Below are 21,850 nucleotides of genomic sequence, written 5' to 3'. Positions count from 1 at the left end.
CCATCTCCCTCACCCTCCACACTGCCCTCTCCCACCTGGACCAGAGGAACACTTATGTGAGAATGCTGTTCATTGACTACAGTTCAGCATTCAACACCATTGTGCCCTCCAAGCTCATCATTAAGCTCAGGGACCTTGGGCTCAACAGCGCCCTCTGTGACTGGATCATGAGCTTCCTGACGGGCAGATCCCAGGCAGTGCGGATGGGGAACATCACATCCTCCACCTTGACCCTCAACACCGGAGCCCCTCAGGGTTGTGTGCTCAGCCCTCTCCTCTACTCCCTGTTCACGCACGACTGCGTGGCCACACACAGCTCCAACACCATCATCAAGTTTGCTGACGACACGACCGTCATCGGCCTGATCACAGACGGCGACGAGACGGCGTACAGAGAGGAGGTCAGAGCCCTGACATCTTGTTGCCAGGACAACAACCTCCATCTCAATGTCAGCAAAACAAAGGAGCTGATTGTGGACTACAGGAAGAGGCAGAGAGAGGCACACACACCCATCACCATCGACGGGACTCCTGTGGAGAGAGTCAGCAGCTTCAGGTTCCTCGGGGTAAACATCAGTGAGGACCTGACATGGACACATCACACCAGGGTCATATCCAAGACGGCTCGACAGCGGCTCTTCTTCCTCCGCAGGCTGCGGAAGTTCAACATGGACTCCAGGATACTCTGCAACTTCTACAGGTGCACCATCGAGAGTATCCTGACTGGCTGCATCACCGCCTGGTATGGCAGTTGCACCGCCCTCAACCGTAAGACTCTACAGAGGGTGGTGGAAACTGCTCAGCACATCACCAGGACGGAGCTGCCATCCATGGAGGACCTCTACACCCAGCGGTGTAGGAAGAAGGCCGGTAGGATATTAAAGGACCCCCATCACCCCAGCAACAGTCTGTTCTGTCTGCTGCCGTCTGGCAGACGGTACCGCAGCATCCGGACCAAGACTACCAGACTCAGAGACAGTTTTATACCACAGGCTATAAGACTGCTGAACTCATGAGCTGTGTGAATGTCTACTCACATCTTTTATAGTACACACATACAGTGGTATGCAAAAGTTTGGGCACCCCTCTGAGATTTCATGACAATTTGCTTTTCCTTTATAATAGAAGATCACAGCAACAACATTTGTTTTCCTACAAAGATGTAGACGTTTTAGTGTTTTCCAGACCAAAATTCTTAGGGTAGCATTACATAGTTTTATTATAATAAAATAAAATGCAAAAAATGGGATATGCAAAAGTTTGGGCACCCTTATAAATAGCATTCATTTCAACACCTGTACGGATTTATAGCTGACAGGTTGCTGCACAAAATTGCTTTGATTAGCTCATTAGACCTTCAATTACAAAGACAGGTGGAACCAATCATGAAAAAGGCTATTTAACATAGGTAATAGCTGGCTGTGCCTGGCCTAGGTTCTTTCTTAGGGAGTGGCAAGATGGGGACCTCAAAACAACTCTCCACTGACCTGAAAGCTAAGATAATCCAACATTATAAATTAGGAGAAGGGTACAAAAAATTATCTGACAGGTTTAAACTGTCTGTCTCCACAGTCAGAAACGTAGTTGTGAAATGGAAGGCCACAGGAACAGTCCGTGTCAAGGAAAGATGTGGTAGGCCGACAAAAATAGGGGAAAGGCACAGGCGAAGGATGGTGAAAATGGTCACAGAGAAGCCACAGACCACCTCCAGAGAACTACAACAACATCTGGCTGCTGATGGTGTAGTTGTTCACCGTTCCACAATCCAGCGTACTTTGCACCAGGAAGAGCTCATTGGAAGGGTGATGTGCAAAAAGCCTTTCCTGAGTGTTAATCACAAGAAGAGTCGCATGAGGTATGCAAAAGCACATCTGGACAAGCCAGAAGCATTTTGGAACAAAATACTGTGGTCAGATGAGACCAAGATTGAGTTATTTGGTCATAACATGAACAGGTATGCATGGCGAAAAAAACACACTGCATTCAATGAAAAGAACTTGTTGCCCACTGTAAAATTTGGTGGAGGATCTATCATGTTATGGGGCTGTGTGGCTAGCACAGGTACTGGAAAACTTGTTAAAGTTGAGGGCCACATGAATTCCTTACAGTACCAGGAGATTCTTGACAAGAATGTTCTAGAGTCAGTCACAAAGTTGAAGCTACGCCGGGGTTGGATTTTTCAGCAGGACAATGATCCTAAGCACCGATCAAAATCCACCAAGGAATTCATGCAGAAGCACAGGTACAATGTTCTGGAATGGCCATCCCAGTCCCCAGACCTTAACATCATTGAAAATGTATGGATTTATTTGAAGAAGGCTGTCCATGCACGGAGGCCAAGAAACCTGACTGAACTGGAGACGTTTTGTGTGGAAGAATGGGCCAAAATACCACCTGCCAGGCTTAAGGGACTTGTCTGTGGCTACAGGAGGCGTCTACAGGCCGTTATTGCAGCAAAAGGAGGCAATACTAAATATTAATGGAATTATTTCTTAGGGGTGCCCAAATTTATGCACATGCCTATTTTTGTTTGAATGCACATAAACATGTTTCTGTTTGACCAATAAAAGTTATTTCACTACTGAGATGTTTCTGTTACCATAAGGTATAACATATGTTAAAATGAAGTTGCTGCTTCAAAAGCTCAGCAAGTGACAAACTGATGCAGTGGTTTTCCTAAGGGGTGCCCAAACTTTTGCATACCACTGTATATATATATATATATATATATATATATATATATTATACACATCTGCCATACATATCTGTTTATAGTACACATATCTATATATTACACATATCTGCCATATACATCTGTTATACGTAATATATGCATCTGTCCATACCTCCTCATTCAACAGTGTAAAGTGTTTAAATACTTTCAATGTATTCCACATATGTATATATTTCACATCCTCAAATCTTTATTGTTGTTATTGTAAATATTCTTCTCTCTTTTTGCACTATTTTATTTATCTTATTTGCACCATGTATGTTGAGTTGTTGGAGGAGCACGCGACATAAGATTTTCATTGCCAACATATACGCTGTATCTGCTGTGCATATGACAAATAAAACCTTGAAACCTTGAAACCTTGAAACCTTGACGCAGCTCCATTCGGCCTCTGAGTGGTGGAAACACAAGGGGTGCTACAGGCTAGAACCAGAAACGCAAAAGATTGAATCTTGAACTGGATCCATCCATCCATCTATCTTCTCCCGCTTTTCCGTCAGGGTCGCGGAGGTAACAGCTCCAGCAGAGAGCCCCAAACTTTCCTTTCCCTGGCCACATCAACCAGCTCTGACTGGGGGATTCCAAGACGCTCCCAGGCCAGCGAAGAGATACAATACCTCCTCCTGCTCCTAGGTCTGCCCCTCGGTCTCTTCCCAGCTGGACGTGCCTGAAACACCTCCCTAGGGAGGCGCCCAGGTGGCATCCTCACTAGGTGCCCGAACCACCTCAACTGGCTCCTTTCAACGCTAAGGAGCAGCGGTTCTACTCCGAGTCCCTCCCGGATGACTGAACTTCTCACCTTATCCCTAAGGGAGATGCCAGCCACCCTGCGGAGAATTCCCATATCGGCCGCTTGTATCCGCGATCTCGTTCTTTCGGTCATGACCCTTCTTTCTTGACCGTAGGTGAGGGTAGGAACGAAGATGGCCCGGTAGACAGAGAGCTTTGCCTTCTGGCTCAGCTCTCTTTTCGTCACAACGGTGCGGTAAAGCGACTGCAGTACCACTCCCGCCGAGAACCATGGCCTCAGGTTTATAGGTGCTGATCCTCATCCCAGCCGCTTCACACTCTGCCGCAAACCGATCCAGTGGGTGCTGAAGGTCACAGACCGATGAAGCCATTAGGACCACATCATCTGCAAAAAGCAGTGGTGCAATCCTTAGCCCACCGAACTGCAGACCCCCTCCCCCACGACTACTCCTCGAAATCCTGTCCATGAATATCACAAACAGGATTGGTGACTCTTCTGCCCTCAGCTATGTGGCGCTACACAGCCTAGACAGCGAGACAAACTGGTCGAGGAGTCTGAAGAGGCTTTCAAAGCGTTTACTTGACACAGTTGAATTTTGTGAAACTGAAAAATACAAAATAAAGACATGTTTCAACCCACTTTCATTGTTTACCTATTCTAGCATTACGCTATTTAATTTATGCTAAACAAAGGACCAGTTCAATGCTAAGCTTCACAGAATTGCTAGCTAGCACAACATGTTTCAAACTAAATGCACGATTACACTTTACACATTACAAACATGAATATATACGCTTAAAGTTACCTAAGCACATATAGTTGACCTAGTTGCAAGATAACTACTTACAGATTGTCCTGTATCAATTTCATACGTGAGCAACAGAAACAGCACATCTTTTCCCCTCGTTTACCGTTTGCACACTGACTACACAGAACGTAACTTACTGACAATTAAAAACGATACATAACTTGGCCACTAGATGACAGTATGTTACCACATAAAAGGTGATGTTAGCGACAAACCTAGGGACAGAATAGTGACAAAGCGCAGCCCTGGCGGAGGCCAACCCTCACCGGAAATCGGTCCGACGTGCTACCGAGGACCCGGACACAGCTCTCGCTTTGAGAGTACAGAGATTGGACGGCCCTGAGTAGAGACCCCCTCACCCCGTACTCCCGCAGCACCTCCCACAGTATCTCCCTGGGAACCCGGTCATACGCCTTCTCCAAATCCACAAAGCACATGTAGACCGGATGAGCGTACTCCCAGGCCCCCTCCAGGATCCTTGCGAGAGTGAAAAGTTGGTCCATCGTTCCACGATCAGACGAAAACCGCATTGTTCCTCCTCAAACTGAGGTTCGACAATCGGCCGGACCCTCCTTTCCAGCACCTTAGAATAAACTTTCCCGGGGAGGCTGAGTAATGTGATGCCTCTGTAATTGGCAAACACCCTCTGATCCCCCTTTTTAAAAAGAGGAACCACCACCCCGGTCTGCCACTCCTTCGGTACTGTTTCCAACTTCCACGCAATGTTGATGAGACGTGTCAACCATGACAGTCTCTCAACGCCCAGAGCCTTCAGCATTTCTGGGCGGATCTCATCCACCCCCGGGGCTTTGCCACTGTGGAGCTGTTTAACTATCTCAGTGACTTCCCCCAGTGAGATTGGAGTTGATCCCCCTTCATACTCCAGCTCCGCCTCTAACATAGAGGACAGAGTTGTCGGATTCAGGAGTTCCTCAAGGTGTTCCTTTTTTATATGGTTCCTGTTTCAAGATCTACATTAAGACTTCTTCTACTGAGTCTCTCCCAGTTCTGTAAAGTAGAGGGGACACAGTAGTCGTGGCGAGCTACCCAAAATAGAGCTGTGTATTAGTGAGTTAGGATTTGGACTGTGAATTGTGATTTGATATCTTGTGTGTATTGACATTTGATTTTTTGAATGATTTTTAGTTTTTCCTCATTCCCTTTACCCAATACAATTTAACACGTAAAACTTACCTGTTGGTTGTGCGGCTCCTTTATTCTTCCACTCAATGCAGATTGCAAATACCCCTTTCTCTTATAGCGAATCTAGACTTCAGATTAACTAGTCCATGAGGTAAATAGCACACTGATAGAAATATCTGTACCACCCAGTGTCTTTATTAAATGATAGTAAGCGCTGAGGCGGGTTACACACACACAACAGTCAGAGTTTTCCCCCCCATAACCCGCAGGTGTAGGGAGGCGACCCTCTCGTCCACTGGGGTAAACTCCAACAAAGCGGCACTCAACCGGGGACTTGTGAGTATCCCCACACCCGCTCGGCGCCTCACACCTTGGGCAACTCCGGAAAAGAATAGAGTCCAACCCCTATCAAGAAGTAGCTTTCACTGCCACCAGTGGCGGCTGGTGGAGTTTTCTCCAGGGGGGGCTATAACTCCAAAATGTATAGGATATATACAGATGTGCTATATTACTATACAGATGGCCAATATACATATATAATAAATATCTATCTATCTATCTCTAGATATATCTCTATATCTCTATATTTAAATAATATATATCATATATAACATGGACATTACACATACTTTATGACAGAAGGCTGTGACGTCAGCCCCGCCGCCAAATCCAGCTGCATTCAGCTCGGGGCGCAGGAGAGGTGCGCCCCAACATCGTCCTATCTCTTGTATTGAAGAGGAGCTACTGCGCATGTACAACTTTTAACGAGAGTCTATGGGCAAAGATTCCTGCGCCCAGGGCGGAAATACATCACCAATCAGACAATGTCAACGAACGAAACAACTTTACTCATCATTAACTATGAAATATTTATCTTGCACATCTAAAAAAATATATACATATATTTCGAAATATTTTTATCTTATTATATCATTTTTTATGTCTTATTCAAGGAAATGTGGTGAGAGGTGAGTGGTGGGGCCGCGCCCTAGCGCCCTCTATTGGCCAGCCGCCACTGACTGCCACCCTTGTGCCTGCGCACCTGACCCCATCACTGTTTCCCGTAGGTGGTGGGCCCGTGGGACGGGGAAGCGGAGGTGTTGCCCACGTTGCTTTTTCGGGCTGTGCCCGGCCGGGCTCCGTGGCAAGCCCGGCCACCAAACGCTCGCCGACGAGTCCTCCTTCTGGGCCTGGCTCCAGAAGGGGACCCCGGGCTTCCTCCGGGCTTCCTCGCTTTCATGTATGTTTTCCATGAGGTCTTTTGAACCAATCTTAGTCTGGCCCCTTGCCTGAAACCAATTTTCCATGGGAGACCCTACCAGGAACACAAGGTTCCAGACAACACAGCCCCCAGGTTCATCGGGACACACAAACCTCTCCACCACGATAAAGTGCTGGTTCTCGGAAGAAACATAACCTGCACTATTTTATTCTAATGTATCCCTGTTAAATGTTGCACTATTTTTAGTTATCTTTTCTTATTTGGTTTTATGTCCTATATATAATATGTTGCATCATTGGAGGAGCCTCGGACCTAATATTTTCACACTGTAGCTACTGTGCATATGATAATAAAACCCTTGAATCTGGAATTATTATTTAAATATTATTATGTTTCAAAAAATATGACGATCTAAACTTTATTTCTAAGCACAGTAAGTTGATTTGAAAAAATATTAAAGACCAAAGAAGTTTGATAGTTTATTCATTATGAGAGGTGGCCACCCTATTCTCTTCCAATTGTAACTCCAATATTTACAGATTTAACTTCGTACTTTGTTTTGGGAGTGTACATTGAAGTGGTTGGGGTAAAAAAAAGATAATGAATGAATAAAATATGGTGTTACAGTGTCAGTAATGTTGTTTACATGCATTAATGAAAGATATTGAATATTGTACCAACAAAGCAGGAAGTAGGAAGGAAACAACGCCATTATGTGACTTGTAGTAACATAAAAGTAAATCCTTTAGCGTATTGAGGTGAAAGAATAAAATGCTTCATGTGTTTCAAGACTCTGAACATAGGTTAGGTTTTTTAAAGTTATGATTCATTGATGACAACAAACTTTAAAAAATGTATATATAAAATGGCTATAAAGAACTTAAAAAATTAAATATGCACATGAACCAAATACAGGTTTGGACAAGAAACGCTTCGCTTTACCTTGTTTTATGTTTTGATTTTTTTTTATCTAGAAGTGTATAAAGTTACTGTTTTGGTCTGCATAGATTGATCAGGCCGTGTCGGTCTTAATGGTCCTGATCATTTAAAAGAATGGTCCACATGAAAATAGCAACGGTAAAAACACACTTTGACCTTCTTTAGAAATGTACCTTACAGGCTATTCTTTTTGCCAGAAATTCAACAGGGGCTACCTAAACATGTTTAAACTCGGGGTCGATCAGTGAGTTGCAACAACTTACATGAACATTAAGATAAAGGGTTAGTTACTTTTCTTACATTTCTCTAATCTGCAAACTTCAAACAAAACTTTAAACTCATACAGTATACACAGTATTTCTGATTTCACAATCAAACAACTTGTCTCGACTCACCTCGCCGCCGCACCTATTCTTACAAGCAGGGGCGTCGCTAGGAGTGCAAAACATCCGGGGCTTTAGCCCAGGGGCCCTCGCTCTGTGCTGCGGGGCTGTTTCGTAACCCCGTCACGACTCAAATGTTTTCATTTTGTTACAAGCATTACTGTCGCAGACGCAATGTGTGTGTGTGTGCTTGCGTTCATGCTACATGCATGCAAGTGACTACACTAGAGGACTACAGACTACAGAGTACAGACAACATATAGTTCAAACTTCAAACTTTCAAAGTACCTGAGAAGTTGTCTCACAACAAGAAGTGACTAGAGTACTACAGAGTACAGACAACATATACATGATGTAGTTCAAACTTCAAAGTACCTGAGAAGTGACTAGAGTACTACAGAGTACAGACAACATATACATGATGTAGTTCAAACTTTCAAAGTACCTGAGAAGTTGTCTCATAACGAGAAGTGACTAGATTACTACAGAGTAGTACAGACATTCAGACAACATATAGTTCAAACATTCAAAGTACCTGAGAAACCCTGACTAATGATGGTTTTAAGTTAACAGTTAAACTAGATATTTTAAACAAAACTATGAGGCCTAATGCCTTATCTAAAGTTGTAAACAGAGTAGAAGGCCATATGCCTGTGACACAGTGACAGTGTTATCCAAAGTGGTCTAAGTGTTCTTGTTGAGGAACAGGAGAACGTTCACGTTCTCTGGATCCAGGCAGGCTCTTTCAGTGGAAACTATATCTCCAGTTGTGCTGAATACCCTCCCACTGGGAACACTGATTCCAGGCACAACCAGGTACCGCTTGGCCAGGCTACTCAACAGTGGAAGGCTTAGGCTCCTTTCCTTCCAGAAGGCCACGATGTCATCGGTGGAACAGAGTTTTGGGAGGTTTTTGTAGGTGTGTATTTCCTGTTGTGCCCTGATGCTAATAGGCAAGGGTGGTTCCACATGAGTAACCTCTACATCCTCATCTTCATCTATGAAGATCTCCTCCATAGCTGATAGCTTTGCCAGCTTCACAGGGACTTCCTCGTCCTCATGACTATCCTGTGTCTCCGTCTCCGACTGCGTGGCTGTGACGTCCTTGGGCTCCTTTTTGACATGGACGTCTTGTCTGGCTTCAATGGCAGGAACCACTCTCTCCCAGACTTCATCTGTTGCCATTCCCTTAAATCTGGGATCCAAGGCAGTGGCTTCTTCCAGGAACTCCATTCTTTGTGACTCCTGGTAGCGTGTTTCCAGGTCATTTAGGGTGGCAGCTTTGATGTCACAAGCGAACACATAGTCAGCTTCTTCGTCTGGACTGAGGTGTTTTCTCAGTTTGTCCATCATGGGGAGAACTGGACCACTGGTGGGGCGTTTTTCTGCCGACATGATATCTGAGTGTCCTGAAGGCCAGGCCAGAAAGAATGTCTTGAAAATTAAGAAGGCTTACATCCCAACTGAGGTGAATGAATAAAAATATTATTTTTTTCGCCCAAGAGTGAAGACATATTTCCTTAGATAAATGAGCCACTAGAGCTTTTTGGGATGGATCTGGTGGGCAAACTGACCCAAACAGCAAAGGGCCACCAGTACATCTGCATGATGATTGATTATTTTACGAAATGGACAGAGGCTTATCCACTGCAGAGTAAAAATACCAATGAGGTCACTGAATGTATTCTAGACTTTTCTGACAAATTCGGTGCACCCAAAAGGATTTTGTCCGACAATCGAGTTTGTCAATCGTGTAAGCACACCTTTTCATGCCATCTGTGACTATATTCACGTTTCAGCCTTTTCTGTCAGATCAACTTTCAAATATGTGACAAACTCAGGATCGAAAGGAGTTTGTGCTCGCCCTACCATCCCCAGACGAATGGTTTGGTGAATGGGAACATGAATGGGACTATTCAAAGGTATTGTAAATTTATATGGTTTGTTTCCGAGAACCAGCACCTTATCGTGGTGGAGAGGTTTGTGTGCCCCAATGAACCTGGGGGCTGTGTTGTCTGGAACCTTGTGTTCCTGGTAGGGTCTCCCATGGCAAATTGGTCTTAGGTAAGGGGCCAGACTAAGATTGGTTCAAAAGACCTCATGGAAAACATACATGAAAGCGAGGATACCCGGCCCGGAGGAAGCCCGGAGGAAGCCCGGGGTCCCCTTCTGGAGCCAGGCCCAGAAGAAGGACTCGTCGGCAAGCGTATGGTTGCCGGGCTTGCCACGGAGCCCGGCCTGGCACAGCCCGAATAAGCAACGTCGGCAACACCTCCACTTCCCCATCCCGCGGGGCCACCACCTACGGGAAACAGCGATGGGGTTGGGTGCGCTGCCAGAAGGGTGGCAGTGAAAGCAGAGCCGGAGCTTGTGCAGGGGCTCACCTCTACGCACAGCGTCGGCTCTGGAACCTTACTTCTTGATACGGGTTGGACTGTGTTCTTCTCCGGAGTTGCCCAAGGTGTGAGGCGCCGAGCGGGTGTGGGGAAACTCACAAGCCCCCGATTGAGTGCCGCTTTGTTGGAGTTTACCCCAGTGGACGAGATGGTCGCCTCCCTACGCCTACGGGTCATGGGGGGGAAAACTCTGACTGTTGTGTGTGCTTATGCACCAAACAGCAGTTCAGAGTATTCGGCCTTCTTGGAGACCCTGAAAAGAGTTCTGTATGGGGCTCCTGAAGGGGACTCCTTAGTCTTGCTGGGAGACTTCAATGCACACGTTGCCAATGATGGAGACACTTGGAGGGGCGTGATTGGGAGGAACGGCCCCCCTGATCTGAACCGGAGTGGTGGTTTGTTACTGGACTTCTGTGCTAGTCACGGATTGGCCATAACAAACACCATGTTCGAACATAAGGATGCTCATAAGTGTACGTGGTACCAGAGCACCCTAGGCAGAAGGTCCATGATCGATTTTGTCATCGGACCTGAGGCCGCATGTTTTGGACACTCAGGTGAAGAGAGGAGCGGAAATATCAACTGATCACCATCTGGTGGTGAGTTTGGTGGAGTGGCAGGGGAAGCCTCTGGAGAGACCTGGTAAGCCCAAACGCGTAGTGCGGGTGAACTGGGAACATCTCTCTAGATGTTCCCAGTTCATCCCAAGTCCAGGAGGCCTTCAACTCACACCTCCGGCGGAGCTTTTCAGGCATCCCTGTGGAGGCTGGGGACATTGAACCAGAGTGGGCGGTGTTCAAAGCCTCTATTGCTGAAGCTGCGGCGGGGAGCTGTGGTCTCAAGGTCTTAGGTGTCTCAAGGGGCGGTAACCCTCGAACTTCCTGGTGGACACCGGTGGTCAGGGAAGCCGTCCGACTGAAGAAGGAGGCCTTCCGGGATATGTTATCCCTGGGTACTCCTGACGCAGTTGCAAGGTATCGACGGGCCCGAAGGGCAGCAGCCTCAACCGTGGCCGAGGCAAAGCAGCGGGTGTGGGAGAAGTTCGGAGAAGCCATGGAGAAGGACATTCGGTCGGCACCAAAGTTGTTCTGGAAAACAGTCCGACACCTCAAGAGGGGGAAGCAGGGAACCATCCAAGCTGTGTGCAGTAAGGATGGGACGCTGTTGACCTCAACTGATAGTGTTTTAGGGCGGTGTAAGGAATACTTTGAGGAACTCCTGAATCCGACAACTCCGCCCTCTTATGTTAGAGGCGGAGCTGGAGTATGAAGGGGGATCAAATCCAATCTCACGGGGGGAAGTCACTGAGGTAGTCAAACAGCTCCACAGTGGCAAAGCCCCGGGGGTGGATGAGATCCGCCCAGAAATGCTGAAGGCTCTGGGCATTGAGAGACTGTCATGGTTGACATGTCTCATCAACATTGCGTGGAAGTCGGAAACAGTGCCGAAGGAGTGGCAGCCCGGGGTGGTGGTTCCTCTTTTAAAAAAGGGGGATCAGAGGGTGTGTACCAATTACAGAGGCATCACATTACTCAGCCTCCCCGGGAAAGATTACTCTAAGGTGCTGGAAAGGAGGGTCCGGCCGATTGTTGAACCTCAGACTGAAGAGGAACAATGCGGTTTTCGTCCTGATCGTGGAACGACGGACCAGCTTTTCACTCTCGCAAGGATCCTGAAGGGGGCCTGGGAGTACGCTCATTCGGTCTACATGTGCTTTGTGGATTTGGAGAAGGCGTATGACCGGGTTCCCAGGGAGATACTGTGAGAGGTGCTGCGGGAGTATGGGGTGAGGGGGTCTCTACTCAGGGCCATCCAATCTCTGTACTCTCAAAGCGAGAGCTGTGTCCGGGTCCTCGGTAGCACGTCGGACCGATTTCCGGTGAGGGTTGGCCTCCGCCAGGGCTGCGCTTTGTCACCAATCCTGTTTGTAATATTCATGGACAGGATTTTGAGGTGTAGTCGTGGGGGAGGGGGTCAGCAGTTCGGTGGGCTAAGGATTGCACCTCTGCTTTTTGCAGATGATGTGGTCCTAACGGCTTCATCGGTCTCTGACCTTCAGCACTCACTGGATCGGTTCCCGGCCGAGTGTGAAGTGGCTGGGATTAGGATCAGCACCTCCAAATCTGAGGCCATGGTTCTCAGCAGGAAACCAATAGACTGTCCACTCCAGGTAGGGAATGAAGCCTTACCCCAAGTGAAGGAGCTCAAGTTTCTCGGGGTCTTGTTCTCGAGTGAGGGAACAATGGAGCGTGAGATGGGCCGGAGAACCGGAGCAGCGGGAGCGGTACTGCAGTCGCTTTACCGCACCGTTGTGACGAAAAGAGAGCTGAGCCAGAAGGCAAAGCTCTCTGTCTACCGGGCCATCTTCGTTCCTACCCTCACCTATGGTCATAAAGGATGGGTCATGACCGAAAGAACGAGATCGCGGATAAAAGCAGCTGAAATGGGATTTCTCCGCAGGGTGGCTGGCATCTCCCTTAGGGATAAGGTGAGAAGTTCCGTCATCCGGGAGGGACTCGGAGTAGAACCGCTGCTCCTTCGCGTTGAAAGGAGCCAGTTGAGGTGGTTCGGGCACCTAGTGAGGATGCCACCTGGGTGCCTCCCTAGGGAGGTGTTCCAGGCACGTCTAGCTGGGAAGAGACCGAAGGTAGACCTAGGACCAGGTGGAGTGATTATATCTCTTCGCTGGCCTCAGAGTGTCTGGGAATCCCCCAGTCAGAGCTGGTTGATGTGGCCAGGGAAAGAGAAGTTTGGGGCTCTCTGCTGGAGCTGTTACCTCCACGACCCGGACGGAAAAGCAGGAGAAGATGGATGGATGGATGGAGATATTTGTTTTCCGTGTCAAACCGCTGAACCTGCAAACACAAACCGCTCTCTGTGCATGGGTTTTTTGAGACTCCCCTGACGCTCACCCGATTTGTACTTGTAATGTTTTCTATCGATAGCCAATCAGATGTCTCCTCTATTCTAAGCCAATCTCATGAGCGTGCCCCCACGAGGGTATGATTTCTTGCGTTCGTGACGTAGCGCTTCGTATATGCATTTTGCGCTGTCCGGAGCTGACAGGTCAACTTCAACATGGCGTCTAGCACAAGTGATAAGTGTCTCTGCGTGAATGATTCAATATGCTTTAGGTATTAATTCTTGTGGCGTTAGTGATGTGTTACTGATAGCAAAGTTTGAGAACCACTGGTTTAAAGTGATCATAGATGAGTTATGGAAGAGAATAATCCAAATTAACTTTTGAAAAGATAATAGGGATAAAATGAGGACCATTTCAAACAATGGCGGGGACATGTCCTGAGCAAATAATTGGTCCAACTTCCTGATGAAACTGTCAAGAAGACTGGAGAAAAAGGCAAACACAAGATCATAATCTGACCAAACTGCTGAGAGCTGAGCTCTGACTAGAACTGTTATTTTATCATGTTGGCTTCAGTTTATAAACCATGTAGTTCTAAGGCAATTGAAAAGATGTTACAGATGATGATGAAAAACACTAAAGCCGTGTCTCAATTCAACGACCGCATCCTTCGGAGGCTGCATTCGTAGACCGCTTGCGTCACTTCCCCCGAGAGAAGGCAATTAAAAAAAAAGACAAGACTCCTCCAAATGTGACCCACTTTTCCCGGATTTAGAGGATACATCTGATGTATCCTCTGCGGTCTACCATATCCCAGGATGCAAAATGCTCACTGGTGACGAGTGTCGTTTATTCAATGTAAATAGAGGTCAGGTCTCTGCAGCTGCAGGGTGGATTTAAAAGCAGCAGCAAGCAGAGGAATCACTAATGAATGTGAATACAAATAAACAACTTCTGCTGATATGTGTTTTACTGCTGGTGATGTTAAATGACATGATGGATTTCCTCTGTGTTTGTAATGGAAGTTCTCATAATAGAAGACATGAAGCTGCAGAGATGAGGGATATATTCTTACCCCTACTTTTGAGATTAGATGAAAAAGAAAAGACGAATTGTTAAATACATTGTTTATTTCATTTATTCAGGTTTGAACCATTATTTACAACATGAAGTATGACAGTGGAATAATAGGATATCTCTGTCATTAAACAGCCTTACATTCTGTTTTAATTATATTAATAGGTTTAAACCACAGCTAGATAACTTTAGAAAACTAATATTGTTAAGAATCAATATATACAAGATGCTTTTGTTGATTAGTTAACCAAACATATTTGTATTATTACAGAAAGATTAAGACTTGTTTTAAATGGGTAATGATATGATTAAATGACATCAGCTATATAGACATCATTTACTTGTTAACTAATATAACATTAGTAATGAGGCCAAAGGAACAGCTTCATCTTTATTCTATTTATTTCATCGCCGGCAGTAATCTCCAATAAATTATTCAACAAAAAAAGGAAAAGTAAAGTGAGAGAGACACGGCTTTAATAACAGACACTTTGTATGATCAATTAGGCTGCCTATAAATATACACGCACTTGAAATAGAACAGGACCGAGCCTATATGGTCTGCTGACTTGCTCTCACTTTGCACCTGGATTTGAGACAGGTTGACCCTCTGCAAAAAAACAACCCTGTAGCTGGAAAGCTGATCTGTTGAAAAACCTCTGAAAAACCTGTTGGATGAATAGATCAAGCAGCTGACAGACAAGAAATAGACGCAAACTACAGAGAGAAATGGCATCCATCGAGGAGGACCAGTGGACCACTAAATGATTGTTCATTAAATAACCTTTAGAAGCTGTCTCACAAGAATTAACATAAATGCATTACAATGAGCAGAACAATTAATAAAGTGCACATGAATCTTAAATGGTGAACATAACTTACGAAAGTTAATGAAAATGTATTTTTGGTAAGAGTATAAAGGGATCATTTACTGTGAAAGACCAGATCAGTTTATTACTTTGAGGCGTTTAGATTTTTTTTTTAACCATCAGAGCTAATATTGCCTCAAAAAAATGCTCACCTCCCTGAAGCTGGGTTATTGTTTTTTAGCAGTTGGGTCAACTGTAATCTTTAATAATGCAGGAGGGAAGGTTCTGAAGCTCCTGTTCAAAATCAGCCCAGCTCTCCAAGATTTACAAGTTATTAGACAGCGTCACTCAACACAACTCAAGCGCGCGCCCCCCCCCCTAAATACTCTTAAATGACCAGGCAAACAGGATTTCAAAATCTTTGCAAATTTATTATGTAGAAAATATCACATTTACATTCAGTTTTCGCTCAGTACTACACGGAAGCACCTCTGGCAGAACATGTAGCTGCGAGTCTCTCCCCCCCCTCCCCCCCCAACCTGATAGGTCTCTATAGCTGGAACCCGTCCCAACATAGTGCGGCCATCACCATGCTTTAACCTCCTCTAGGCACCACGCTTAGAACTGAGGCGACAGTTCCATCTATCTCAGAGCATTGAGTCTCGTTTCGTCTCCAAGCAGGCCCTCACTTCACTGAGGAAGGTTGGCACAGTATCCCTCAGGTTCAGCTGTGTTGTCATTGGTCCATTCTTTAACCAAGTCACAAAGCCTCTAAGCTTTGACTGCAAATTTGCGGACTGAGTAGAGGAGGTCTTTCCTCTGCTGTTTCTTGGTCCGCAGAGACTCCTCATGCTTGTTGAGCCGGCGGCGCAGAGCTCTGGTCTTCTTGGGTCTCAGATCCAGGGGCTTGTACTTCTTACCCTGGAAGAAAGGAAAGTAACTTTCAGTGGAGCTGAAAACATTTGGTGAAAATGCAAAGAGACAATAGTGAAGGACAGGAACAGTTTATACTTCAAAGTGATGTCTTCATGAGAAGTATTTCACACATTGATTATTTAGGAACACATCTCAAGTCTCAGTCTTTTGGTAAGCAGTTGTGAATGCATCAGCAGAACATCAGCACAACATTTATCATCTTCGACGAGAGAACCACACACAGTGGGGCTGGGGGGTGGTTACTGCCAACGGGAAACTGCTCGCTCACCTTGTAGAACTTCCTCAGGTTCTCCTTCTGTGTCTGGTTGATTACAGTCAGGACTCTGGCGATGGACTTGCGGACCACACGGCTGCAGAGAACAAAGTCACAGTGGATTAGCACAGCACATTTTACATATGCGATTAGTGTTTGCAAAACATAAATCCTGTCAGATCACCATGAGAGAATACAGAGAAGTGACTGTTCTGACATGATTAACGTCACTTCACATTTCAAAATGCTGCCATTTCAGAGAATACAAGCCTGAGCTACAATGGTTTATTAAATGTGACTAATGTTGAAGCAGGAAGCTGGTGCATGTCTAGAAAAACACTTTTTAGGCTGAAAGAATAAAAGTTATCACTGTCATCTCAAGTCTCAGTCTTTTGGTAAGCAGTTGTGAATGCATCAGCAGAACATCAGCACAACATTTATCATCTTCGACAAGAGAACAACAGGACTTCTGTCTACCATTTATAAGATCTCTTCCTTGGCTGCCTGCCTGATTAAACCATGTCCTACCGGGAATAACGTTACTTACATCTTGGAGATCTTGGAAGCGGCTCCTCCGGTAACCTTGGCCACACGGAGCTGGGACAGTTCGTTCTTCAGGTCGTCCAGCTGCTTGAGCAGCTCTTCCTTCTTCTTGCCCCGCAGATCTCTTGCCTTGATCTTGGCCTGGACCATTACAAAATAAAAATGTATGAGGGACAGCAGCACATTGGTCACAAAGAAATAGGAAGTTCAACAGCAATGTAGCAAACAACTGTTGAACAAGCAATCCTGACATTAAACCCTTCTGTCATATTCAATACTCCCCCCCCCCCCCCCCCCCCCCCCCCACATTTTATTTAACACCCTTCTAAGCTGTAAACATCTCAGACTACTGGTTTGCAATGAGTACTGAAAATGTATTCCAAAAATGACCAAGGTTTTTGGTTTGGGTGTGTACTATCTGATGGATGGACCTAATGTAGGTTTCTCTTCATTGTGCTACAAAGTTGAATAAACACTCAATGTATTGAAAGTGGTGAACAGCTAATTTAAATGTGTAAATGCCTACTGTGGAGCTTTTTTTAATCCGGCCCGCCAAACTTGAAGAAGTTCTATTAATAAACCTTGTTGATGTTTTATTTTCCCTGCAATTCTCACGTGTCCCAATAGGTGGCGCACTCTAGATACATTGACCTTTGTTGGGGTGAGGCGTATTACTCCACGTTTGCGCTTTACTCTTTCAGCCCTTCTGTAAAGATGAGCGGAGCTAAGAAAAGGAAAGTGGACAGAGAATGTCCAGTATTTAATAAAGAGTGGACAACGAAATACTTTTCACCGAATAACGACTAGTAAAGAAATAATAACTGCTGTATGCCTGATATGCCAATAGACTGTCACGGTTTTCAAAGAATATAATATCAACTGGCACTTTGCCACAAAGCACGCTAAATATGCTAGCAAGCAAGCAGTCAACGAAAGAACGGGAGGCTACTGCGCAGAGGTTGGCAGCTAATTTACAGACTCAAGCTGCCATTCATGAGTACCAAGCAGAGGCGGCTGGCCCATAGGGGGCGCTGGGGCTCTGCCCCACCAGCTGTTGAGGGGAAAAATATTTTTTGCATATTTTTTTTTAAATCAATGTCAGTTTTACTTAATAGTGTGTGTGCCTTCATGCAATTTAAATCATTTAAACAACATTTCCACCAACTAACACTCATTAAACAGTGAATTTCCAATGACAGACCGTGTATCATTCTCTCATGGGGCGATCGGCAAAGTGCCCCTGACCGGCAGCTAAACAGCCAATCCGGTTATGGTTGCTAGGGGGAAATTATGAATAATTGGCCTATCAACGTCGCCAAATTTAACGCCGGTGGGGCGCTGGAAATTTAGCCCCAACTGCTACGTAAAATGCGTGAAGGTTTAGGATTGCTGTAGCTACATAAGGAGCCAGCGATAGTTTTTTTTCGTAGTGCGACTCCCAGACTCTGTCCTACGCTACGTGGGGAAAAAATACGCGCGACGACGAAGAGAGATGATGGCGATGGCGGTGACAACTGGAGTTCAAGAGCAGCTTCCACCAAATTCGGTGAAATCGTTAATAATATACCCTTTTGCGAGACGGACGACGGAGGAAAAACTTCTCGTTAAGGAGCTGGGACCCGACAAGCCTGAAATCAGCATTTCCCAGCAAATCAAGCTGAAAGATAAATCTTACAAACGGAGTTTTTGTCGGAGCTGGTTCAACCGCAAGACGTGGCTGGCAGGTTGTGGAGCAGCCAATGCACTTTTCTGTTTCCCCTGTATCCTCTTCAGAAGTGACCAATGTGATTCGACTTGGACAAAGACTGGACTAACTGACTTAAAACACCTCTCTGAACGGATCAAGAAGCACGATCGATCCAAAGTTCACATGGAAAACTGCGTAAAGCTAGCTGTGTTCGGAAAGATTAGCATAGCAACGCAGCTCGATGATGGGCACCGCATCGCTGTAAGAAGGCACAATGAAGAGGTAGATAAAAACCGCAATATTTTATCTAACATCATCGATTGTGTACATTTTTGCTGTGACATGCAATGACAACTGTATGGCACTGATGCTGTTTTCTCCAAGTAAATGCATTTTCCCTTGAGAGAGGGTATTAAAATAATCTGTTTATGTAAACATTTTTGAAAATAACTTGGTTCTAAATTCTTTGTATATGTTACATTTTAATAGGAAAGTTCTGTTTCATTCTCTCTTCTCAACCCACACTCACTCATTCACTCACTCACTGTTGATTTGTATAGATTCAGCTGAAATCATACCCTTGTTGTTAATTTATCCCTTGATTGTATTGTATAGTATTTGATAGCATAAAGTCTAGTATAGCTGTAAATTGTTACTTTTTCTGTGAAGCTGGAAACTGTGAAATTAAATTATTATTGTGGAACTGTAGTCATTTTCCGACTGTTCATTTGAATGCTTATGCTAGATTAGGCAGGGAAATCTGTTGGCACACTAGCCCCACCAAGATTTTTTTTCACCAGCCGCCACTGGTACCAAGGCAGGTTTTATGCTTTCATTCAAATTAGCAAAAGCCAGCAAGCCTCTAACTGAGGGCGAGCTTTTAAAAGAATGTATGGTGGAGACAGCCGGTGTCTTGTGTCCGGAGAGTGAAGATACATTTGAAAGAAATCACGCAGGACCGTGACTCGCCGTGTGGAACTGATAGATGAAGCTATAACCAGCGACTTAAATAAAAAGGCAGAGTCGTTCACGTTATATTCATTAGCACTGGATGAAAGCAACGATGTAAAAGACACTGCTCAGCTCCTCATTTTTATCCGAGGGATTACCTTTGAAATAACGGAGGAGTTTTTGACAATGGAGTCTCTGAAAGGAAAGACACGGGGAGAGGACTTGTACGACCGGTTGTCTGCTGTCATCGAAAATATGAAGATGCCTTGGAGTAAACTCATCAATGTCACTACAGATGGATCTCCAAATGTAACGGGGGAAAATGTTGGCCTGCTGAGGAGAATCCAGAATAAAGTGAAAGATGAAAATCCTGACCAGGATGTTATTTTCCTTCACTGCATCATCCACCAGGAATCTCTATGTAAAGCAGCTGAATCATGTTGTGAATACTGTTGTAAAACTTGTCAACTTTATATGCGCAAGTGGACTTCAGCACTGTCAGTTCGTTCCTAGAGGATACTGATGCGGACCACCAGGACCTACTTTATCACTCCCGTGTCCGCTGGTTAAGTTTGGGCAAAGTGTTTCAACGAGTGTGGGAACTCAAAGAGGAAATCGGATCGACCTACGTGTGTGAACAGACGTTCAGCGCCATGAACATCAACAAAGCCACCTCAGATCCAAGTTAACAGGCCAGCCACAGATCCATCCTGAGAATCGCCACAACAAAACTACTCCAGACTTTGCACTGGCTAAAAAGGGAGCCCAACAACACTGTTCCCACTGAAACTAAAAGTAAGTTTCTCTGTTGTGTTATGCAAAAAATGCATTTGAAAAATAATTTGTTAAATAAACATTATGTTACACATCACTTCTGTTAAGGAATGAGTCCCAAGGTGAATATTTTTATTGGGGATTTTATAATTTATGCTCTTATTGAATGATTTTATTTGCAGTGTTTTAATTGTAATTCTCTTTTATTTCTGTGCTGTTATTTTTGTCGACCTGTCCAGGGTGTACCCCGCCTCTCGCCCAATTTCAGCTGGGATTAACGAAGACACATGTACACGAGCGAATGTTAATCAGCCATGTTTCCACTTGCTAACTGCTAGTAACTTAGCTTATCATATCGGTAGCAAGGCTTCACAACATTACATTAGGTTTGAGCAACGTGCTGTCAACACATGCAGGACAGCTCCCTGAGAAGTGTGTGTGTACGGGTAACATTAATGGTTGAAGCTCAACATAAAGTAGTGACTGTGAATGAACAAGTAAGAAGCTCCTCACCATCTTCTCGTCGCGGTCCTGTTGGAAAGACCAGGCACAGCGCGTGCTCACAATATGTAGCTCCGGAGTATTTCTTCTTCGTGGATTTGAAATCTCACTTTGATTCTAAACAAACAGCGCCAAGTGGCGGCAGAGTGGGGGTAACGCTTATATCTGAGCTAACGACAAAGGATGAACTACACAGCAAGAACTCAAGACTCCAATAAAAGCGAAAACATATCAAAGTTAAAGATTATGAGCAGCTGAGCTCAGCTGAGGTTTGAAGCGTGATGGAAAAAGGCCTAAAAGTATGTCCTTGTGATATTTTAGTTTTTAACACATTTATAAAAAAATATCTAGTGATGTATTTCGCCTTATTATGTTGTATCAAGTGCACATCGTTGAAGGAAATTGGCTAACAACATTAAAAAGTAAGATGGGTCTGGATTCTTCATAAACATGTTTTAATACTAACAATGAACAAATGTAATATAGCACTGGGCTCTCAACTACAAGGCTCTGGGTGAAACCTGCTCCTTTGTGTCGAGTTTCCTGTCACTATGTGCTGTCAGCCATGTCCCACAAGGTGTGATTTTATCAAACCCTTTGAAGCGAAATCATAAAAAGATAACTACATAAAATCTGAAGTGATTGTAAAGTTTGATTTAAGGGTTCAAACAGAATCAGGCTAAAAAGTGCATTCTCCTTTGTTTCTCAACTAGAGAGAGTATATTAACCAGCAGAGTTTGGGTGACTACATCAGACTGCAACACGTCACAGACAGACATTGTTGCAGTCAAAGATGCACTTCTGTGTCCAAATGTAAAGAAATATTCAGCAGATACAACTTCATACACCAGAAAAACACAATTGTTGAATATACCATAACTGATAATCTGATGCAGACAGCACCCCAATGTATTTCTGCTTCATATTGCATGCAGAATATTCAAAAGAAATGCCATGACCTTTAGACATGAAGGTAATTGGAAGGCTAATTTAGAGATTCAAGGTCAACAGCAAACATGCAGATTCCCTGGGCTCTCCACAGATGTGAAAATAAAGTTCATCATGCTGGAAGTGATATCA

The 21,850-nt window shown here is 44.9% G+C and overlaps 1 protein-coding gene across 4 annotated transcripts in view; it reads right to left on the bottom strand.

Moving 5' to 3' along the window:
* Positions 1-14,351: 14,351 nt before the first annotated feature.
* The window catches only part of LOC134873403 (large ribosomal subunit protein uL29-like), an 87,476-nt gene continuing 79,977 nt past the window's right edge, over positions 14,352-21,850 (bottom strand). For 3 of the 4 annotated variants that reach the window (XM_063896971.1, XM_063896969.1, XM_063896970.1), the window contains exons 2-4: positions 16,862-16,999; positions 16,330-16,411; positions 14,352-16,046 (exon numbers count right to left, since the gene is read on the bottom strand). In XM_063896971.1, the coding sequence (XP_063753041.1) occupies positions 15,897-16,046; positions 16,330-16,411; positions 16,862-16,999 (370 nt within the window). In that variant the 3' untranslated portion in view covers positions 14,352-15,896. Of the gene's footprint in view, positions 16,047-16,329; positions 16,412-16,861; positions 17,000-20,782; positions 20,908-21,850 lie in introns of those variants that run through there. The other variant, XM_063896968.1, reaches the window with a different exon arrangement.

The sequence above is a fragment of the Eleginops maclovinus genome, chromosome 12, assembly GCF_036324505.1.
Source record: "Eleginops maclovinus isolate JMC-PN-2008 ecotype Puerto Natales chromosome 12, JC_Emac_rtc_rv5, whole genome shotgun sequence".
Taxonomy (NCBI): Eukaryota; Metazoa; Chordata; class Actinopteri; order Perciformes; family Eleginopidae; genus Eleginops; species Eleginops maclovinus.
Note: the sequence above shows the minus strand (reverse complement) of the source record. Positions and strands in the feature narration are given on the sequence as shown.